This window comes from Lynx canadensis, chromosome A1, assembly GCF_007474595.2.
Source record: "Lynx canadensis isolate LIC74 chromosome A1, mLynCan4.pri.v2, whole genome shotgun sequence".
NCBI lineage: Eukaryota > Metazoa > Chordata > Mammalia > Carnivora > Felidae > Lynx > Lynx canadensis.
In genome coordinates, this window is record NC_044303.2 from 104658646 (window position 1) to 104681260 (window position 22615).

A 22615-nucleotide genomic window follows, 5' to 3' on the forward strand; every position below is an offset into this window, starting at 1 on the left:
AGTTCCATCCACACTCAAAGGGGGAAGGAATTATACGAGGGTGAGGGTTTGCTGGGGTCATCCTAGAATATTGCCTGCCATGGGGCTCAACAAATAATATCAAATGTGTCCCAGAAATTTGTAAATTATAAACAGTGCTATTCAATTGTAATGGTTTTTTTTTCCCTCTTGTCACTTTGGAAGGCTTTTTAAGTTGCTCCCAAATCTGTGTTGAGTACAGAATCATTGAGGATGTTGTATGTGACATAATACAAGGAGGTCCCTACAGTGAGCCCAGGTAGCACTGGAAATTCAGGGTGGGTAGCAAGACCTGGTCCAACAGCTGACTGGCTACATTACCTTAGGCTAAGTCCCTGAAACTCTCTGAATGTCAGATTTCTCATTGTGTATGAAATGAAGGGGTGGGACTAGACCATGTATAAAGTTGGCCAGCTCTAATATTCTAGAATTTCTGAGACTAAATCATACTGTTCAAATTAAAATCTAGCCAAGTGACTCACAATATCCAAATTCATTAAAATAGTTCACAAAAGAATTTCATTATAGATGAAATTACAGTGACGTGATTTTAAGAGAAAAAGGCAATTTTGTTTTAAAGCGAAGCCATTGCTCTATTGGTCGAACCTGCCTAAATATAAGCCAGGGTACACAACCACATTTTTAATACTTTGCCTAAATGGTGAAGAATATTGTCTTTAGATGACATAGCTATCCAGTTATGTCCAGAAGTGAATTTTCTCCAAGATATTAAAACCTGATACTGTTTTACAATTTGAATTAACTCAATTGATGACGAGTGAATAACTATCCAAGGCAGCCCTCAAATATTATGAATCAATTCACTGACTACGTGTAAAGCATGTTGAGATTCTTATGTACATTTTGGAGGTATAAATCCTTCTTTTGTTTTTCTCAAATGAAGTCTTTTTCACTAGGATAATTATTCTCTTCTACCCCCCAAAAAATGAATTCTAATTTTAAACAGGTATTATTAAATCCCACTGAAATAGGCTTCATGCAGATGTATTTGTTAAAACATCCCTTTATTGACTGTGCACAGTTATTAACAATTCACATTTCACTTTATCTACTGAGTAGAAGAGCATTTATTCTTTCATTAAAAAGTTAAGCCCTTAGGGCAGCAGCAGGGATGCAGAGCCTTCTTCCTATAAACTGTACCATCCAGTGTGCATGTGAAATGCTTCCATATTAATACAAAAAGGAAGAATAAATAAAACAAACAGACCTCTCCCGCCCTCCATCATCCTCTCGCTGCCAATACACTCCTCTTATTTTATAAAGTGCCCACAGGTAAACCATTCCCACATCGGTACAGCCACCAATTGGAAAAGTAATGTCACCATTTATTGGGCACCACCTGGTCTAGAACGTCTGTAGGGTGTGTGAAAGGCCACGGTCATGTCCTCAGGAAGATGCCATCTGGACAGAGAGGGTGGAGGATCATAAACCTTGCCGCTCAAGTTTCTGGAGCTGCTTTTCAAGTTTTGAGATGTCTACTCGATGCATCATCAGAAACTGGCCATTCAAATGAAAGACGGGGATGTCAAATTTATACCTTTGATACCAAGCAGAGTTTTCTGGAAGTGTGATGTCCACCTCCTGTAAAATAAACTGAAACAGAGACAGACTAAAGCTCTGAATTTTGGAGACCACGGAATGATACAACAGCCACAGTGCCAACCTGATGCCCAGACTTGCTCTCATGTGGAGGGGTTTGCTGTGGTCTGAGGTCCCAAGTGATCTCATGTCCCTGATTTCCACAACCTGATTGATTTCATTATATTCTTTAACTCTCTGTTTTGCCATTTTTCTGCCACACCTGTTTACATTCAGCGTCAGGTCACTACTCCATTTCCAGTGAAATAAAATACGTCCCGACCGGGAGGCTGAGAATCAAGACAGATGTGCTTTGCATGTGAGAACGGGAAAGGTGTCATGGCTTGCTGCAGGAAAACACCTCGGGGGAAATGACAGAGTAAGGTAAAAGGAATGCGGACAAAAGTTTAAAGAAAGCATCAACATGGCACCTGCTAGTTAGCTTTGATTCATATTAAGAGTCAGAGTAAGAAAACCAGCACTGCTCAGAGAAAAACACTTCGGGGTAATGAGTTTTGTGGAAATTAGCACTGAAATCTCTCTCTGAAGAATAGAAAGAAAATTTAAATGAAAAATCATTTAATTTCTTCCTAAAGAAAGGATCCAGGCAAACACTCTGTACTACCTATGCTCTCCATTCCATGTACATAAAGCCACACTCTGTTAGGCAGGTTTCCCCCGCTTTTTGAAAGTTTGCATCAGGCCACTTGGCCGTTATGAAAGACCTACATTAGTACCTGTTTTGCTACCTGAAAAAAAAAAAAAACGGAAAGGGATTTTTGCTTTCATGAAAAAAGGTGAAAGGTGAAAAAAGTGCTCAGCGTTTGGCCATTCTAGAGTCACGGCGCACCGTGAGCAGCGAGAGTGGTGCCGCCAAGCTCCTTCCCCGCGAACCTACGGCAGCATCCCACATCCAGCCCCGAGAGCTTTGAACTGTGTCTGTGAGCATCTGTGCTTTACCTCGGTTTATTCTGTGCATCCTTTAGCAAGATGTGTCCTGAAGTATCGGGAAAGCCTGAGAGAGGTTATTTTTTGGGTCTGGGAATGCTAAAAATTTTTTCTACATAAATTAACGTTAAATGCTCCTTTGCTTCTGACCACTTCGGCATATGAAGGTTGGATAGGAATGCTCTACTTGCAGATAGCAGAGGGGGAAACTGGTGTTACCCTGTTTTTATAAGCCTCCAGCACTTCCTTGGCTTCATCACAAAGGGGGCATGGATCCTACAGGAAGGAAAAAATAAAGCCATTAAATCCAAGGAATGACATGTAGCCCAACAAAAACCACAAGAAGCAGATTATGCTTATTTTAAAGGATTTGTTTTTTCACCAGGTTAGTTATACTGTTTTAGTTCCAAAGCAAAACATTGCCATAGAATCCTATAAATAGCTAGAGTTTCACGGTAAACGGGCCGTCAGCACTTTTTAGCAGTTTTGATTTTTCACAATTAATAAATCTACCTATACATAAATGTATACACATATATACTAAATTTAGATGCTTACATTTGCTACACATGTATATGTGTGTACATTAATATGTACATATCACATATACATACACATACATGTGTAACAAATTAAGCATCTAGATTTAGTATATATGTGTAAACATAGATATATACACAAACACACCATAATTTAAATGCTTATATTTTTTGTTACTGGCTTTATCTAATTCATATTGGGGAAGATTATCTTTCATTGACTCTAGTCAAGGGCTTTGTCCTTCCTATGTCAGGAGCACTTTTCTGGCCTGGCTAACATGACCATAATAGCTGAGAGTCTGGTTTTGGAGGCGTTGAGCTTTGCCTGCCTGATTTTCCTCATCAGTCCACAGGAATAAACTCACTGAGATGGAGTTAGATAGTGATTGCCCCACCTTCAAAAAGGGAGAAATCTCTATTTACTTTGGATCATGACTGTACCAACTCTTTAATGGTCTTCCTTTTTTCTCATTACAAGCATCAGTAATAAATTTCCCAGGTTAATTCTCCACTATAGGAGCAAGCAAGTTTTAGTGCCTGTTGTTGTTTGTATTCTTTAACCACCTAGTAGAGGAATCTGTTTAGAATGCTATGGATCTCTGGCAGATTTTAAAATCTTCTCAGCCCTAGACTCTATGAACAGCGACTAGCTATAGGTTCTCTTGCACGAGCTGAAAATAGACTCAACGTTACTGATGCTTATATAAAACCCGCTTTTTAACATGACAGGAAGAGGTGAGCTGTTATATAAAAGAAAGGCCCCTCCTCCAGCTTAACTCCCAACTTGTTTCAAAATAGGGACCCAGATCCTCAAAAGGCAGTTTTTCTTCAGAAGGGTCTTTCTGGCCCTGACTTCCTGCTTCAGAGAATTAGGCTCATCATTTATTATGAGCATCATCAATAAACAGATTATGGATAGTCTGTTATGTTTCAAGATAATCATGTGAAATTTTCTGAGAAAGTTACAAAAAGTCAACATATTTTTTTATTATTTATTTTGAGAAAGAGCGAGAGAGTGTACAAGCTCGCGTGAACATGGGACGGGCAGAGAGAGAGGGGGAGAGAGAATTCCAAGCAAGCTCTGTGCTGTAAACGCAGAGCCCGATGTGGGGCTTGATCCCACAAACCATGAGACCATGACCTGAACTGAAATCAAGATTCAGATGCTTAATCAACTGAGTCACCCAGGCACCCCCAACAGAGGATTTTATTTATTTATTTTTAAAGTTTACTTATTTATTTTGAGAGAGCAAGAAAGAGAGAGCATGAGAGTTGGGGAGGGGCAGAGAGAAAGGGAGAGAGACAGAGAATCCCCAGCCGGCTTCACACTGTCGGCATACAGCCCGAGGTGGGGCTTGAACTCATGAACCATGAGATGAAGACTTGAGCTGAATTTGGACACTCAACTTAGCCACCCAGGTGCCCCCCAACCAAGGATTTTAAAAGCAGAAGCAAAACAGGGACAAGCTAAACTACAGAAGGACCAAATATACCAACATTTTGCTTTTATAATAAAAAACTCCATAGAACCTTGATCATGTTTTCTGTTTTTGTAAATATGAAAATCTGAGCAAGTTATCATGTGTATATGTATTTTTGTAAGGAAAGGTTCATCAAATTTTAAAGAGGCCTGTGAACGGAAAAAGACCAGTGGTCTGGACCATTCAAACATCCTTATCTAGGACTTTCCGTGACACCAAAAGAGCACTTATTCACTCTGTCCCTGAAATACAGTGGACATTTGTTGGGTTGGCCATCCCATTCCCCTTTCTGGTAGCAGTAATTCTGTGCTTTTGCCTCACAGAACCCGCTCTCAGCAGTTGCTGACGTCATCCCTGAACAAGAAGGGTGGAACAGTTCACTTAGGCTGAGTCCATCAGCACATCCTCTCCCTCTCCCCGACTGACCTAGGCTGAGTCCATCAGCACATCCTCTCCCTCTCCCCAGTTGACCTAGGCTGAGTCCATCAGCACATCCTGTCCCTCTCCCCAATTGACCTAGGCTGAGTCCATCAGCACATCCTCTCCCTCTCCCCAATTGACTTAGGCTGAGTCCATCAGCACATCCTCTCCCTCTCCCCAATTGACTTAGGCTGAGTCCATCAGCACATCCTCTCCCTCTCCCCAATTGACTTAGGCTGAGTCCATCAGCACATCTTGTCCCTCTTCCCTATTGACTTAGGCTGAGTCCATCAACACATCCTATCCCTCTTCCCTATGAATGACTCAGGGATTGGCCAATCTTATGGCCAATATATGCCATATGGCCAATCTAATTGGCCAATTATATGCCTAATGACCTGAATCAAGGATTCATTACAAATTTTAAGCTAAATGGAAAATTAGTGTGGTTTTTTTTCTTTTTTCTTTTTTTTTTTTGCAAATGTTTTTGGCTAACTTGTCTTTTGTTCATACTGACAAATAATGCAGAATTGTTAGGCCAAATGAGCACCATTAGCCTTAAGGGATTATTTTATTTTTGTGGTTAATTCTCATATGCATATATAGACACAGATGATGAAATATTTTTATTCCATAATTTCCAACAATGCATTATATACTTATGGATATAAAGAGAATTATAAACTATAGCCTCAACAAGAAATTCAATTTTAAAAAATGACTTAAACTTTACTATTAGACAGCCATCAAATATTTTCAGATTGCTAAAATGCCTGAAATCTGAAAAACCTAATAAACAAGGGAACTTTTTTGCTTGAATCAGGACTATTATTCACTAAAGTTAAGTCCATTACCCTGTACTTTATTTCTTTCTTTGATTATGGATCACACAAAGAAATGTTAACTAGCAAAAGGAAATTCAGCAATGTTTGTATTATAAATTTCATGGGGAAAAAGCTCTTAAAAATTTTAAACAGTGGTGGCTTCACACTAGTGTTAGGGATTAGAAAACAAGTACAGTCAATCCTTGTTATTTGTAGCTTTAATATTTGCACAGTTGCTTATCATTGAAACTTATTTGTGGTGCTTCTGTGGTCATTCAAAAATATTTGAGGACTTGCACAGAGAAGTGAAAAATCTGAGTCACTCAAAAGTGTCCATTCCCAGCTGAGGTCAAACAAAACAGTGGTCCACCTTATTGTTTCAGGTCTCCTACTGTCAACAAGTGTCCTTTTCATGATCTACTGACGGCCATGCTTTTTGCATGTTTGTACTTTTTGTTGATTTTGCTACCTAGAATGGTCCCCACACACTGCTGAAGTGCTTTCTAGTGTTTCTAAACACAAGAAAGCTGTGATGTGTCTTACAGAGAAAATATTGTGTTATATAAACTTTGTTCAGGCATGAGATGTGGTGCTGTTGGCCATGAATTTGACGTTGATGAATCAACAATATATATTAAAGTGTCTTTAAATAGAAACATACATCAAACAAGGTTATGTATTGATCAGTTGACAAAAATGTTGTGACCAGAAACTCACAGGAATCAAACCTTGTATTTCTCCTGGGAGGAACGGTTTGGTGTTCACTAATTCAGTGTTTGTGGTGACTTCATAGAACATAGCTACCACAAATGAAAAGAATTAACTGTATTTCTAAGTGATATATTTATAAACATCATCTATTCTGATAGTTCTTTCTTCTGACCTAGGGATCAAATGACTATTAAATATATTAGTTTACTCCCTGAAAATGGTGAGACAATGAGGTGTCTGGGTAGAAAAGAGAGTATGCGGACAGTGTGGCACCTACTTGGGGTTCTCCGTCTCTCTCTGTCTCCCTCTGCCTCTCCCCTGCTCACGCACACATGCTTTCTCTCTCTCAAACATTAAAAGAAAAGAGAGTAGTACTGTTCTAAGTGGATCTGAAAACTGGAGGAGCAGGTCTGAGGAAAGTTTGTTCCACTGCTTTTCCGTCAACTTTTTCCCCCTTTCTTCAATGTACAATTCTCTTCATCCAACATTCTAATACTTTATGTTTTTGAAGTAGTAATTTTACTTTTTCACTCTGTACCTTTGTAAATAAGGTCAGCACAGGCAGAACAGTCTTAGAGGCAGAACGATTTCTCAAGAGGAGTCGAAAGGAGTATTTGGCAAGTTGCATGCTATTTCCTTGAAACCAGAGCATCTTAACTCTGCCAAAAGAAAAATAGACCAGTAAACTTATGTGCCCTAGATTTTGCTGTTTATAATATGAACAGTAAGCTGCAAGCCTCTGATGGAATTTAAAGACTTGAGAACTTCTTGGAGTCCAGGAGTGTCAGAGAGGCCCAGATGTTTGGCAAGTCTCCACACTGCCTCAACATTCAGTGTATTCCAAACAAAACAGAACTTAGAATGGGAAAATATCCATATTTATGGATGAGCTGTGTGCCTAATCACTTGGTTTCTGCAAGCAAACTGCATGGGTTTGTTCATTTGAATACAAAATTAAATTTCACCTGCAGATTGTGCCAGCATCCTGATTCCCTAAAATGTGGAGGTTTCCTGAGATGGTTTTTATTTGCAGAGATAGCTTATCTTATTGGCAAGCTTTCAATGACACACAGCCACCTTCATGGTAAAGGAAACAGTAATTAAGCAGCACAAATCCCCAAATGAAGGTTAAGGCTGTTTTTTAGGATATCCATATCCCCCTCCCCCACCCCCTGCTGCAAAAGATGGGGAAACACGGAACAGTAGTAAGAGGAACTATAGGGGAGAATTGGATCGAGTTGACTTGTCAGAAACAAAGATCTACTCAACTCCTTCAGTATTTTAAAAGGAGATTGCCATCGTTTTTTAAAACATACACAAATGTACTGGTGTTACTACTGGAGATACTCCAATACGAACAGCTTGGTAATAGCAGCATGTCAAACACTAGGCTTTGAAGCTCCCCCATCTTGCTACTTTTCTCGACATAAGACAGCCTACTTATTCCTAGTTATTCTACTGAGCCTCCAGCTTTGTCCTTAAAACTACAAATATGGTAATTTCACTTTTAAAACACATATGCACTGTTGACTTATCATTAATCAATATTCTCAAGATGAATTCATTCCTGGGATATCCATTTTTTTAACTTTGCTTTACTTTTTCTCTCCAACTTCACCTCACCTTCCCTTCCTTATCTCGGCACGCTGCAGCCACAAAGATTCTCTTTTGTTCCTCGAATACCCAAAGATCATTTCTTCATCAGGATCTCTGCACTCGATGTCCTTTTGCATAAAAAGCTCTTAGGTAGCTTCTCATTTGTCCTGGGTCATGCTTTAGTGACTGCCTTACCAAGGTTGACTAGCCCACCACACTGCATCCTTATGCTTCACTATAGTTTTATCTTTTTTTTTTTTTTAATGTTTATTCATTTCCTGAGAGAGAGAGAGAGAGAGAGAGAGAGAGAGAGAGAGAGAGAGAAAGCAGGGGAGGGGCAGAGAGAGAGGGAGTCACAGAATTGGAAGCAGGCTCTAGGCTCCAAGCTGTCAGCACAGAGCCCGACGCGGGGCTCAAACTTATGAACTGCGAGATCATGACCTGAGTTGTAATAGGATGCTTAACAGACTGAGCCACCAAGGCGCCCCAGTTTTCTTTTATCTTTTACTGCCTGAAACTATTTATTTACCTCTGTGTCTCTTCTACTACAATGTGAGTTCCATAGGGGCAGGTACTTTTTCACCCCAGTGTCCCCAAGCATCTGTAATTAACTTGGCACATAGTAGGTGTTCAGATATTCGTTTGAATATTTAAGGTATTGGAGTGAGTCTTTCTCTACCTCTTTTTCTCACCTCTAACCTTGATCAGACACTCATTGTGCACAGTGGTCACTAATTAAGCAGATCACATGTCATAGCTAAAGGTTAGTGTTCCTCAGGGTGCCCACAAGACTATGGGCACTACAGTTGGTCCCAACCCTTTCATCACCAACTCAGATCTCTGCTTGCTCTACTCCACAGAGCATGACTCTATTAATTATGTGCTAATCTCTACTGCTGACTAGGCTTCCTAGTGTAAGATTAGTCTTAAACTCATTCAAACAGAATTATATGATATTGGAGAAAAATACCATCTCATGTCAAACTAATGTAAAGACCAGAGGACAAAAAGATTGGATTCTGATCTGTAAAACAATAATCTTTCCTTCACTCTTAAACTGGTAGCCTTCCACCTGTCCCTGGATCTCCCTGTTAACTGAGTGATCTCCCTAACGCATAGGAGGGAATGTGATGAGCACTGTGCAAGGATCTGCTACTCAGGATTATTCTAAGATGGAAAGTAGATATAAACAGTTTCACAGTACACTGTGCTACTCTCAACCAATTGGTAAGCCCTGGCATACACATTTTCTATAAATTCAGCAGAATCAACAACTCCAGTACGTAAATGTGGTTGAAAACAACAGCTTCCAAGCATGGCTTTGTCTACACATGATATAAATGAGGAGGGAAGGTCTCTGTTTGCCATGTTTACTCTAGGTAACAATTTCTCCCCCGTTGGTTTTGGGAACCAAAACCAGGTTGGGTGTAGGTTGGGAAGGCCCTACACCCACAGTGGCACATCTTCCTGGGGAATGGAATTTAAAAAGCTGTACTATATGAAGGAGAAAGGAAACAAAATATTAGTTTCGTTAAAGACAGAACCACAGATCTTAGAAATGAGAAGGATCAGGCCCTCTATGGCAGTGACCTAAGACTATCACCAGGATAGTGAACTGTACCTACATGCTTCTGGTGGAGGGGTTTAAGATTTATTGATGTCTCGCTGGTAAGGAAAAGAACTTACTGCTTTTACCTAGCTGAGTTGAGATGTTAAAGGCTTTGAAAAAAAATTCACATTCACAATGGAAATCTGCTTTGGTATTTCCAACATGACAAAACACAGCATGTGGTCTTGGTTGCACCCAAGACAAATAAAACCTGTCATAGTAAACAGAGATGCTATTCATTCCAGATTTGCTGAAATATTTGTTCACCCAACCCAGAGAGCTGAGTCTTTAGTGATGCTACAGCCATTCTATTTAAAATTAGTTCTCTTTCCATTATTAGTCTCCATCTCTACCTTTTCTCATGTACTTAATCACTTAAACATGGCGTATTTGTTTACTGAGAAATGCCTTACTTAGCATTATGTAATTTTACTACCTGTGTATCTTCCAGATGTCCTAAGGCACATGCATTTTACCACATTGTTAAATTAACTTTTTTTCTTTGTAAGCACTGTAGGAGAATATTATATTAGAGTATGATATGAAAAAAAGCTCCCTATACCTCTCCTAGGCAGAAATAAGATATTAAGGCTGCAATTCTGAACACTGGAGTCCCCTTAGTTTTAGAAATAAATGAAAAACGATATACTCCAATTGGAACTCTCTAATACTCTTCTTAGAATATTTTACTAACTCTGTAAACCCTAACACTATTGCTGTCAATGTCACACTCACTGAATCATGCCTTCTTGAAGTAAAATCTTAATATGGGCTACTCTGTCAATGTGACATTTTCATTAGCTCTATTATTTTTGAACAGTATCTCAGCATTATAAAAAAATACTCTGAAAGGCAGTCTCTGTCTGTTAGCTCATGACTGGGAGAGGACAGCACCTTTTTGATTATGTCATTGAATTTAGTCATGAAACTTGTGTCCTTACTACATATAGACACAATTTTATCCTTTGTGTTTTGTTACATGCCTCTGTGATATGAGCAAAAAGAGCTGTGTTCATAATATCAAAGAAGCACAATTGGGTCACCTTTGTCACAGACAAAAAAAAAAAAAGTAAAAGGCCTAAGACTGGATTTAGAATGTGCCTAAAACAAATTCCACAGCCTAACAATAAAGATGGTGACTCCTGCTGTTTCAAGTCCACTGCTGCTCAGAGGCGTGGATCACCCTGAAAGAGAAAGGGAATGCCGGCTTTTCAACAAACTGAGGCTGACTCCAGTGGTCTTTATGGCGGAATCAAATACAACATGGGGGAGGACTGATTGGACCCATTCAGCCCTCCTTGAAGCAAGATAAGGAAAATAACTTAACTTTATAGCATTTTCCCTGTGAGGCACTCAAGGGCATACTATTAAAGCAACTGATTACAGTACAGAAAGAAGCCAGGGTCGTTTGAGCCTTTATTAGGGATTATTCATTTCTTGCATGAGGAGCTGCCCAGACTCGGGCTGCGTATCACTTACGTGGGGTCCCTGGATTCTTCAAACACTGCGTGTGTCTGATTAGAAGGGAAACAACATTGTTCTCGCCTGAGTAGAGAAACTGACCTTCACTGACCAGAATTTTTATTTCATACAAAGAACCTTTTGGCACGCTGGATCTCCAGGCTCACATGATCCCTCATCAGCAAGCTGCAGTGTTAGTTCATGTGCAAAATGAACAAGTCTGTCTAAGCCCATGTACTGCCTTGGTTATTAACAGGTAATGTTGGAGCTTCTTTGCAAGAGTATAATGTAAATTTAATGCTGAGCTGACATTAACCAAACACTATTACAGTAGCTCTTGCTGAACCTGTGTTCCACAAGGAGGGGCTCGGGGCTTCCATTTAGTCATTTGTGCCATATGAGATGCTAAGTCCTCATTTCACATTCATTACCACCTGAGTATAACGTTCCTATTTTTACCCAAATGACTGGAAACACACGTGTGTATGCACGCACGCACGCACACACGCGCATGCACACACACGCACCACACACCTCTACCGAGAACAAAAGCCCATCATTTTAGATGACTGAAAGTGTACGTAATGAGGTGAGGTTGCTCTTAGGGGTCTTGTCTGGTCATTGGGCTCGAGCTAATCCAGGGAAACAGGGCCACCTGTTGCCTCGCCAGTGCTCCTCTGTGTCACCTGTGTCCAAGCCTCCTTCTCTCCAAACAAGTGGGAGCCCGGCCTGGGCTCTTGGGGGACGAGGACAGGCAGCATAAAGGGATGCAACCAAAGCTGAAAATGGAGCAGATACTGTGAGGCATCAACCCCAAGGGGCGAAGCGGGGCTAGAATGAGGCTACAGGATAGAAGCAGAGCTTGGGACCCTCAGTCACTGGCACGGGTGGGACGGCAGGTGCTCGGCTCTTCAGCCTCGGCAGTCAGAGTCCCAGGCCAGGGGAACTGCCTAAGCCCTGGAGCCAACTGAGGCAAGGTGTTGTAACAAAGATCCGAGCTGACCACCCACCTGAGGCCCACTGGCACGTGGTGTCATGCTCAGCTTCCTTCTTCTCTTCTTTTTCTGAATTGAGGCGCACAATTAACATTTTATTAGTTTCAGGTGTACGAACATAATGATTCGATATTTGTATCTCCCATGAAACAATCAACACAGCCTCTTTCTGACCACGGAGTTGGACTGCTGATTCAAGCCCACACAGCACATGAAACCATACGTCATGGCCCAGGCCCGGGGAACAAGAAGAGGCCTCTCACACCACATGTCCACCTCCCTTCCTGCAGCTTCTTTTTCCAGATTTCAGTGCCAACAGCTTCACCACACAGGGGGCCAGAGAAGGCAGTAGAAAATCAGTCCCAGAAAGGAATGACTGGTCACATGAGTGCCTAGAGACAAAACCCCTTTTTTTTCCCCTTCACATTACTACCATGACTATGGGATTTCCAGGTATCTGGATATCCCTATTTCCCTGTTTATACTCAGTGGTGCTATGTTAATTTTCATTCAACACACCGTTCTGGTAAGTCCTTTAACTCTCTCAAGTGTGGGACTTGCCAATACAGTAAGATTACAATTTCACTGAAGGTATTTACACCTACCACTTAGTACAAGTGTCCTGTCCCCATATCCCACCTCCTTCAAATTCTCAGTAAATTAAGCCATTTTTTCCCCTTCATCCTGTTTGGTGTTTAGCCCATTTCTTTCCGCCCAAGTAAAACTCTCATGTGGAAAAGTCACCTCCACACACTAGATACAAGCAGCAAGAATAATAGAGGGATATACTTCAGCGGATTCAGGAGACGGGAGTTAAACTCTTAACTGAAACAATATAAATACAGGAGGGATTACAACCGGAACATTTAACGGCCACCTCTAAATGCTGTAAGGGAAAGGAAAAGAAGAGTACTGTGGGCTGAGATCAGAGGTGGCTTCACAAGAGTAGGATCCTAAATCATCTCGGATTTGGATATGTACCAAGAAGGGGAAACATCTCAAAGCTGGGATTAGACACAAAGGCGCTGTAGTACGAATGCCGTGGCCTGTTTGATGGGAGCCACTGAAGGGTTTTAAGCGACAGAGTGATATGATAAAAGCTGTGTTTTGGAAGACTGATCTAACAGCTGCATTCAGGATGGACGGCAGAGGAAAGGAGGACAGACAGAGGTGAGTAAGAGTTGAGGTCAGTTATGACAGCCTGGGTGTGGGATGAGAGTCATTCAACAATTATCTGATGTTTTCCAGGTGTTACATGCTATTGTAGGTGCTGGGTTCAGTGGTGACCAGGAAAGCAAGGTACCTGCCTTTGTGGCATCCATATTCCAGTGATGCTGCAGTCAAACAATATCAGATAGTGACAAGTAGAGGAAAGGGAGTAAGACAGGGTGATGTGATGGTAATTAAGGCAGGTCCTTGAAATAAGTACTCTGAGCAGGTGTTGGTTTTACTGAGACCAAAGGCTGAGAAGGTGCAAAAATCTGAAGGAGAAACATTTTGGAGAGAGGAATATGAAGTGCAATGGCTTTAAGGTGAGGACAACGTCAACTTACTGGGAGAAACCAATAGGAGCATGTGGCTTAAGCACAGTAAACAAGGAAGGGGATAGGACTCAAAAATAGTCTCTGGGGGGGCAGATCATCTCAGTCCTCATGTGCTATGTTGAGGTTTTAATTACAGTTAGATTTAGAAGAAGGAAGTGATATGATCTCAAATACATTTCTAAAAGATCACTTTAGCTGCTGTGTAAAGAATGGATGGGGGTGGGGGACAGGGGCCCCGTTAGGGGGCCACTGCGTTAGTCAAGGTAAGAAAGGATGGTGGTGTAGACAAGGACAGAAATCGGGCCAATAGTACTTGGCAATGAATTGGATATGAGGGATTAAAGATGACGGTAAGAACAATTCCAGTTTTGGCCTTGTGCCTCTGGTGGGTGGCAATGCCATTGACTAAAATGAGGAAAACGGAGGCACGTACAGATTGAGGAGTATATGGGACAGCTCTATTAGGGACAAGTTGGAGCTCATGGAGAGAGTGGCCTCACAGGTTTGGTATTCAGGAGAGAAGCCAGGGCTCAAGATAAAAATTTGAGATTCTATCAATTTAGGGACTGTATTTACAGCTATGGAAACAGATGAGATCATCTGTTTAGATAATCTGGAAGTTAGATTATCTGAATGATAGAGAGAAAGAAGAGGGCCCAGGACAGATCTCTGAGGCAATCCAGCATGTAGAAGTTGTGTAGAGAGGAGCCAGCAAAGGAAGCAGAAAGAAAGATTGGTGAGTTACAATGATACCCAGGAAAGTGTGTCATTACAGAGGCCAAGGGGAGAAGGTGCTTCCAGAACGAGAACAGGAGTAGTGAAAGAATCTACTACAGATCAGATGGGATGGGTCTGATGTTGCTTCAAAGCAGTGAAATCTTCCAACCAAGGCCTACCCCTAACATGAACTACCTGTCTGGTTTTTGCCTAAAATAACATCTTAACTAAAAGTATATATTTCTGGACAGAAGGACAGAAAGGACAGAAGTAGTGGATTGCAGAGGAGTGCAGGTAAACGTTGATTGGGTAGCTTCAAAAAGAGACAATAAATGTAAAAAAATCTTTGGATAAGTTATAAAGCAGAATAGAGAAATCAGCCTTAACTTTATTACTAAAATGATACTAAAAGTAAGGTATTGTTACCAAAAATTATGATGCTGATTCTATTGACTAAACTGTGCTTTTACTGGCCTCAGGAGGAAGATTTAAACTTCTACTATAGCATTCTCAGAAAAAGGAAATTGAAAAACTGAAAAATATTTCAAACAGAAATAGCCGAAAACTTAAGATTGTGGACATTACTTAAATAGGAATTTCTAAGACACGATATTGCTGATTGAACCAACATATTTACCTTCTACTCAGGAGGTCACTAAGTCCAGGTGAGACTGGCTGTCTATCTAGACCTTCCAATACTGTGGCACCAAATATTGGTTTAGCTTCCTCAGGCTTCAGAAAATAACAGAACAGGGCACTGAAATGTACTTTTGAGACGTCGAGGTTTCCCCTTGATAGGTTTTAGACAAAGGCCAGTTCCTTTCCAGTTGCTTTTTGCGATACTTGCCATTATATTTTCAAAGATTAAAAAAATTTTTACCAGTGATGTGCTTGATGCGTGTCTATCAAACAAGCTGCCTAGGAAATGGTAAAGCTGGATTTTATTGATCATCTCTCCAGACAAAACTTGTTCCAAAGTAATTCTGAATAACTTGTGTAGGGAGGGTAAAATACCTGTAAATAAACACAGCTCCCACTAAATCCTCAGTTGGGCGGTGGTGGGGGGGGGGAGCACAAATGGGTAATTCCTCATTTAGAGTTTCAAAAATCACTCTTCATATAGAGTTTCGGCTGGAATTCAGCATGTTTGAATTCCTGGGTGCATTTCTGGGTGAGGATTTCATAGACCTAAACCCTGAAGACAGGCAACTGCCACTAATTAGCTCGGAGATGCTGGCAATTCGTCATCCGTTTAAGCTTCAGTTTCATCAGCTGCACAACAGAAACACGACCCCTTGTCCTGTTCCCTCATTTTAAAGACAGAGAGAAACTGTGCCCACAGGCTTTGATATCAGATGTCCTCCTGATCAGAGAAGGGGCATCACACACTGAAGAAAAGGCATGGCAAATAGCCCGTGGCTTTGAAAGGCCCTAAACAAAGAATCTAGAGTAGTTTTTAACCAGACCATTTAGAGAGGACCAGAACTCCCACAGAGATCCAGGCAGAACTGCACGCTGGCTTCTCCAGCCCCTCAATCATAACCAGGAAGCCTTGGCATCGGAAAAGACCCAGCAGAGGAGGGGATGTTAGCATTGCCAGGAACTCGTTTTGCAACTGTTGGAGCCTCTGAGAGGGAAAAGCGCCTCCTAAAAGGCAGAATGATGTATTTTTCTCTCTTACTATTTGACACATTTTAAAAATAATTTTTAATGACAGACCCCCGTCATCTCTGCGCTCTTCTCCCCCTCCAGAAGCATGCTTGTGTTTGCCTCGCAAGCCGACAAATGTGAGGTGGAAGGGGAGAGGAATCCTTAGTGTGAACAAGAGTTTGTTTTAGAATCTCTGGACCTCAGCAGTCACACTTTCCAGATCATTGCTTTTAGAGCAGTCTGCTCGGTAATGGGGTTGGTGCACATGAAAATGTCAGGGAAGGGTTTGCAGAGGAACATTCAGCTGAGAAAACCAAAATGAAGATGCTAATCAGAAACAGCAGTGTACTCTTACTATGCATTCCCTCTAGCCCCCGGAGGTCCAGAGGGGATTCTGGACTAATTCCTGTTAACACAATAGGGCTAGGACACACTGCACCCCTCCTCTCCTCCAAAAGACACTCAGTCAGCGTCTGGCCCGGAGCCAGAGAGGCATATTCTGAATTCAGAGCGTGCAACAATGTTGAGTACAATTACGACATAATGGCTGCAAACTGTTCCTGAAAGCCAAGAAAACCTGAATGATGTGGTTGGGTTATATCATACATGAGGGCTTAATAGAGTTTAAAAACCAATTTGAAAATTTCTTCATTCCATAAAGATGGCATTAAGATGAGGGCAAAATCATTCTAGTTCAAGGGATGGGAACAAAGTGCATAAGGACTTATGCTGACTCCTTTCCACATTATCCTTCTTAACCAAAATGACCCATTCCCTTTGAAGATATCTGTGATATTTAATACTGACCCAGAAAGAAGGCATTTTCATTAAAGTATCTTAGTTTTATTGTACCCAGCTAGTAATGCCAGTTTCCTTGCTATTTACAAAGCACACAATCCCATTTCCAAAAACAACTCTCTGCCATTCAAAATCCATCCATCCAGGTAGTGTCTTCCATTCATCACTAATACTCTACTATTTCCAATTCATCTTGCCAAAGAGGCAAAGTTATCCCCGTGACCACACAAGAGCTGAAAAGATGTTTCATTCATTTTTAGCCATTTTGTAGCAAGTGAGTGTAGAACCTCTGAGTTACTAAATCCAGCATTTTCTTGGACTTGTGATATCAACAATACCTAGACCTGCTCAGTCTTGATGTTGGAAACAGTGTACCCGTGAGGTCATGCTCCCCTAACCCTCAGTATAGAAGAGTCTATAATCCTCTGAATCCTACTCTGTGACAACATCTATCATGGAATATCTTCATATTTCGGAACTGGGAGGTGACTTTGCAGATCCCCTTGTTTTATGGATAAAGAAACTAATGTTTAACTGAAGCCTTTCACACTGCATTTTTTTTGGTTCTTATATTGGTTTTCTATATTTTTTCCTTGAACAATGGCTTATTTTTATACATAATGAGACCACCGCAGAATTTCCAGAATGAGAAGGCATCTCCAAGTTCAACCTCCTTTCTTCCCCACCCCCCCAAAAAAAAATCTCAGCAAGCTTTATACATAAATCCTCAGAGTATAGCAGATGAGATATCGCATTTTGTTTAAAGTTTAATTTAAAGATGGAGAGTGAGGAAAGGCTCAGCTTCAGACAGCAGAATTCTTTTATTATAAGAATGAGGTTTGGTCTCTAAATCTAAGAAGATAAAGATTAACTTCATTTTTGAACCTGGAGAAACAGAGCTGAACTTAGATCTCCCTCTCTTTTTTTTTTTTCTCCAGTCTAATGTCCTAGGCTGCCTCAGCTGACTGAATTTCTATTAAGTAACAGTATCCTTCCTCCTGGCTCACTGGAAGAACTATGTATTTTAAAAAGTAAAGAATTAATAATCAAATCATTGAAACTCATGTCCTTCCTCCTGACTAAACTAGAAGCCATTTCCCCAAGATTTCATGATTAATATGAAAAAGTACAGGAACAAAGAAAGGAAGTTCATGTGTTTCCAGAAGTAACATTCTGGTTTCTGTGGCAATCCCACTGGCAACAGAAGGGAGCAGTGTATCCCACCTGCCTGCCCCATGACAACACAAAAAGCTGTCAACTTTGAACTCCTTGGGAATGTGAGCAAAGTAGAGAAGATGACTGTGGCTTTCTTTCTGTCGTATTTGGGCAACCTAGCCTTAAAATAATGACCATACATAGATCCTCTATCCTTAAGGCAGGACGAAACAAAGATACTAGTGCCCTAGGTAAGCTAGCAAATTAGTATGCCTTCAAAAGGACACTCTTCAAATATTTGCTCAACAGGTCTTTGGGTGAGGAGTTGAGCATGGCAGGCTGGATGGAGGGTGGAGACAGCGCTCCTGGAGCCTTTCAGCTTGCATGTTCCATTCAACACAACCAAGGCCCTGCAGCCGATCAGGTCATATCTCCTTGGAAGGCAGTTTGGTGACCACATACATACCGAGATTCTCAAACATGCACTTCCCTACTCCACGCTGTTCATCAAAACGTTAGTAACTGCCGTATTTACACTGCATCTAGTAATCTCTTGAAAGATTACTGTTTTATATTCCTTTCTCTACCTGTTGCATTCCCAATGATGCTATAGATCCAACCTCCCTTCAGGGACACTGTCTTTTCATTTCTAAAGCATGTGCTGAGTGTTTGCAGCGTGTCAGGCACTAGAAATGTAAGAGTGTCAAGATGCTTTCTTTGCCCGTAAGGACCTCACACTTTGGGCAGAAGAAAGATTTACAAACAATGCAATACTGCAGTGATGAAGCCTACAGTAGTAAAACAGTTGTTAGTCGATACTACTGGCGAAATGCTCTGAAATCCTTGGAGATGGATACTTTCTTAAAACAAAAGATATTTTGAGTTTTGTTCTGGAAACCCCATCTTTGGTAAGGATTAGAATTGATGTTTTCTTTTTTTATTTTTAATAATTTGTTTTTTTAACATTTTTATTTATTTTTGAGAGACAGAGAACATGAGCAGGGGAGAGGCAGAGAGAGAGAGACACACACATAAAGAAGCGGAAGCAGGCTCCAGGCTCTGCACCGTCAGTACAGAGCCCAATGCGGGGCTTGAACTCACCAACTGTGAGATCACGACCTGAGCTGAAGTCGGACGCTTACCCAACTGAGCCACCCAGGCGCCAGAATTTATGTTTTCATGCGTCCATTTTCTTGTAACTGGGATGTTAGGGATGTGGGATAATTATCTATGAGAAACATAGCCCAGACATCTCATTTTGCATATTCTTTCTCAAATGATTTTGTCCCTTGAACTTGCTATGGAGATGGATGAAGGAAGCTTGCCTAGTCCCTGCTACCTGTGTGGATCCCTGGATCCGGATGGTTTCTTCCCTTCAAAATAATTGCAAACGAGATTAAAGCTGCATGCAGGAACTATCCCAACTGGCTTTTGGCTTCCTCTGATGTACACCCCTTAAATAAAATAGTGGCAAAATTAGATTTAAAATAAGGAGCATAAAAACCTTACTATTTGTACCATATTACCTCAAGGTCTTGCTATGGTGTGAAACCCCGAACCCTGGCATTAGAGTAACTGAATGTAGCAGCCATCTAGAGTATGCACATGTTATGAAATACAGAAACTTTACAAACAAAAAATAACTTATTTTGAAGGCATATCTCCACCCTGCTTCTGGTACTTAAAGGTACAACAGAGCCAGGCATCTGGAATAAAATAGAAATACAGTCCAATAAATTCCCAACTTGGAAAATCCCCATTTCTATTACCTTACCTGCCATCAATCTATCTAAATAAAACCACATAGCAACATTTTCTTCTAGTGAAGGAGACAAAAATAAAACAAAACTGATTCTTCCCCAGCAAGCGGCTACTACTGACCACAACAAGCATGAAGAAAGGAAATCTGGGGAGTTTGCCTGTCTAAAGCACCAGCCCCACGAATCTTAATTTTCACAACAGTACCTTTCTGGTTCCAGGCAATTCTTCAGCAGAACAGAACCCAGGTTATTAGGCTATGACATTTCACACAGAAGCTGGATTTAGCCCTGCCTTATCCTGATATTACCATAATCACTCAGTATTTCCAGGGGACACATCTTTTTCCAAGTGTTTTAAATCTCAATGTATACAGCTCCAAATAAGAACAAAGAGCTTCATATGCATTTTCATAAGTTATTCCTCATAAAATTACTAAATGAGAAGACTGCGGCCTGTAATAGCTACCTCAACTTGTACAGTGCCATGCACACTGAGACATGGTTCCAGTATGTCTCTTAACCAGTAACTGTTTAACCAAGGCAATGTATTACAAGAGCCCTGCTTATGGTGGGAAATGTGCTAGAAAGTGTTGGGGGCTTAACAGGTCCTAGACACTATCCCTGTTAAGGAGGAGCTTATAGCTTGTGGTCAAGCTGGGCCACACTATATATATTTATTTTATTAAAAATTTTTTTAATGTTTATTTTTTGGGGAGACAGAGAGAGTGCAAGCAGGGGAGGGGCAGAGAGAGAGAGGGAGACACAGAATCTGAAGTAGGCTCCAGGCTCTGAGCTGTCAGCACAGAGCCTGACGTGGGGCTCAAACCCACGAAGCAGGGGATCATGACCTGAGCCGAAGCTGGATGCTTAACTAAGCCACGCAGGTGGCCCTGTGTATGTATGTATGTGTGTATGTATGTATGTATGTATGTATATGTGTATGTGTATATATATGAAATACTTTATAATAAGAAACAAGAATAAAGATCATTCAGGAAAAACCTTGTTAAAGACAGCATTAGAAACAGGCACTTTCCTATTCATGTTAGTAATTTCACTGGGACTTCTTTACCTCTGGACCTATTAAAAAACTGTATGAGGGGTGCCTGTGTGGCTCAGTCCCTTGAGAATGGGACTCTTGATTTTGGCTCAAGTCATGATCTCACAGTTGTGAGATTGAGCTCTCCGCTCTCCCACTCCCAGGTCATGGAGCCTGTTTAGGATTCTCTCCTCCCTTTCTCCCACTCCCAGTCTCTCTCAAAAACAAACAAACAACAAACAAAACAAAAAAACCCTGCATCTTGTGGTATTCATCAGGGGTGACCAACAAGGCTAAGTATTTGTTGAGAACTGTACAATTTCTGATTTAGTCTCACATTGTTCCCCACCCAGGGGACGGCTTTTGCCAGTAAAGCAGAGAGGAGGTCCAGAAAGCCCCGGGACTCACAACGTTGCCTACGGCACCTTTCAACCTTTTCACCCTCAATTAAAGGCCAACATGGCTGCTCAAAAATATTTATTTAAAAAGGCAGTTATGTCTGCGGGCTGCCAATTGAGATTATATTGCCACTTCACTGAACTGACTTAAACCCAGGACTGGGCATCTGTGAAAAACTGGAAAGAGAGTAAAGCTGAAATGTTTTCGGCTTTTTCTTAAAAAAAAACGCCTTTTCCCGCTCGTTACTTTGTTCACTTCCCAGAGCGCCATCGCACGCGCACACACACACGCACACACACACACGCACACACACACGCGCGCGCGCGCGCCAATAACTCCCCCTCTCCCCCCCGCTGAAGTTCATGGATTAATGGTTCCCGGTTTAATTAAGTCCCCCCTAACAATAATCGAAATCGGCAGCGCATGGCACAGCCAAGGGCTCGCATGCCCCGCCTCCCGCCCGCGTGCGGGTTGTGGGCGGGGATGTGAGCGCCCACCTGCTGCCGCCTGGCCATCCGCACCCACCTGAGCCGCCCGCCGACTTCGCCGCTTCCGCTTCGCGCCCGGCACTTCCGCCCGAGCCGGCCCGGCGCCCGCCCCCTGTCCCGCACTTCCGCCCGGGCCTGCTGCTGCTCGGATTTCCTTCTGGGACCTCGTGTCAGTCTTCTGAGGGTGGCGGCCGCGCCTGGGCTGTTGCGCGGGTAAGGAGACAGGCAAAAACCAAGGCCAAAGTGAAAAAGAAAACAAAATAAGCCTTTGGAAAAGTGACTCAGCCTGTTCGGGAACCATTTAATAACGAGCCAACTTTTTGTAAGGCTATTTTAACTCATTTCTGCGTTTGTTCACTCATTCATTTAACGCTTACTGCCTTCTTCCCCTGGGTTCTGGCTGAGCTAGGTTATGGGGAACAAGGTGATGAATGAAAGTGGCAGCTGTACCCTTCTCAGATGTAAAGTTATGTAAACAAATCAGACATAAGGACATTATCCTTTAAATAGGCCATGCCTTCAGTGAGCTAAATGCATTGAAAGGGAAGGAATGTGTACCTATGAAATGATGGAAGTGACCACTTGAAGTAGATTTTAGGCTGGGATGTGAAGCACCAGGTTGGGCAGGGACAGAGCTCTCCAGGCCTGGGGAAGGGGGCACTGGAGGGAGCCTGGCACGGACAGTGCCCAGAAGACTGACTAGTATGGCTGAGGCATAGAGGGAGAGGGGAGAGACGTGAAAACCGTCTGCATAGGATAGGCAAGAGCCAGGCCATGCCTAGGGCCTTTCTTTTAGTTTTGTGTTAAGGACAGCTGGAGGAATTTTTGTTTTACTCTGTTTTTGTTTGTGTGTGGGAAGGGGCT

At 41.8% G+C, this 22615-nt stretch overlaps 1 protein-coding gene and 1 long non-coding RNA gene across 4 annotated transcripts in view; one reads left to right on the forward strand and one right to left on the reverse strand.

The window, feature by feature from the left end:
• Positions 1-1024: 1024 nt before the first annotated feature.
• CA1H5orf63 (chromosome A1 C5orf63 homolog) lies at positions 1025-21831 on the reverse strand. Of its 3 annotated transcripts, none has more exons than XM_030317232.1 (5): positions 21789-21824; positions 12217-12270; positions 7079-7199; positions 2785-2841; positions 1025-1632 (listed from the first exon to the last, which is right to left on the reverse strand). In XM_030317232.1, exons 3-5 carry the CDS (start codon positions 7190-7192, stop codon positions 1462-1464), a joined length of 342 nt encoding a protein of 113 aa, XP_030173092.1. In that variant the 5' UTR covers positions 7193-7199; positions 12217-12270; positions 21789-21824; the 3' UTR covers positions 1025-1461. The 3 variants fall into 3 exon arrangements, with proteins under 3 accessions (XP_030173092.1, XP_030173099.1, XP_030173104.1); XM_030317239.1 differs by having other exon boundaries at positions 21761-21813; XM_030317244.1 differs by lacking the exon at positions 12217-12270 and having other exon boundaries at positions 21789-21831.
• Positions 21832-21885: 54 nt separating this feature from the next.
• The window catches only part of LOC115515446, a 31209-nt gene continuing 30479 nt past the window's right edge, over positions 21886-22615 (forward strand). Inside the window, exon 1 of the long non-coding RNA XR_003969277.1 lies at positions 21886-21964. This is a non-coding gene — a long non-coding RNA (uncharacterized LOC115515446). The remainder of the gene's footprint in view (positions 21965-22615) is intronic.

Coding starts and splice junctions, on each gene's coding strand:
- CA1H5orf63 (XM_030317244.1), bottom strand. CDS start 7,192: ATGCTCTGGTTTCAAGGAAATAGCATGCAACTTGCCAAATACTCCTTT. Junction 2,842..7,078: donor TGCTGACCTTATTTACAAAG/GTACAGAGTGAA, acceptor TCCTTCCTGTAG/GATCCATGCCCCCTTTGTGA. Junction 1,633..2,784: donor TGGAGGCTTATAAAAACAGG/GTAACACCAGTT, acceptor TCTCTGTTTCAG/TTTATTTTACAGGAGGTGGA.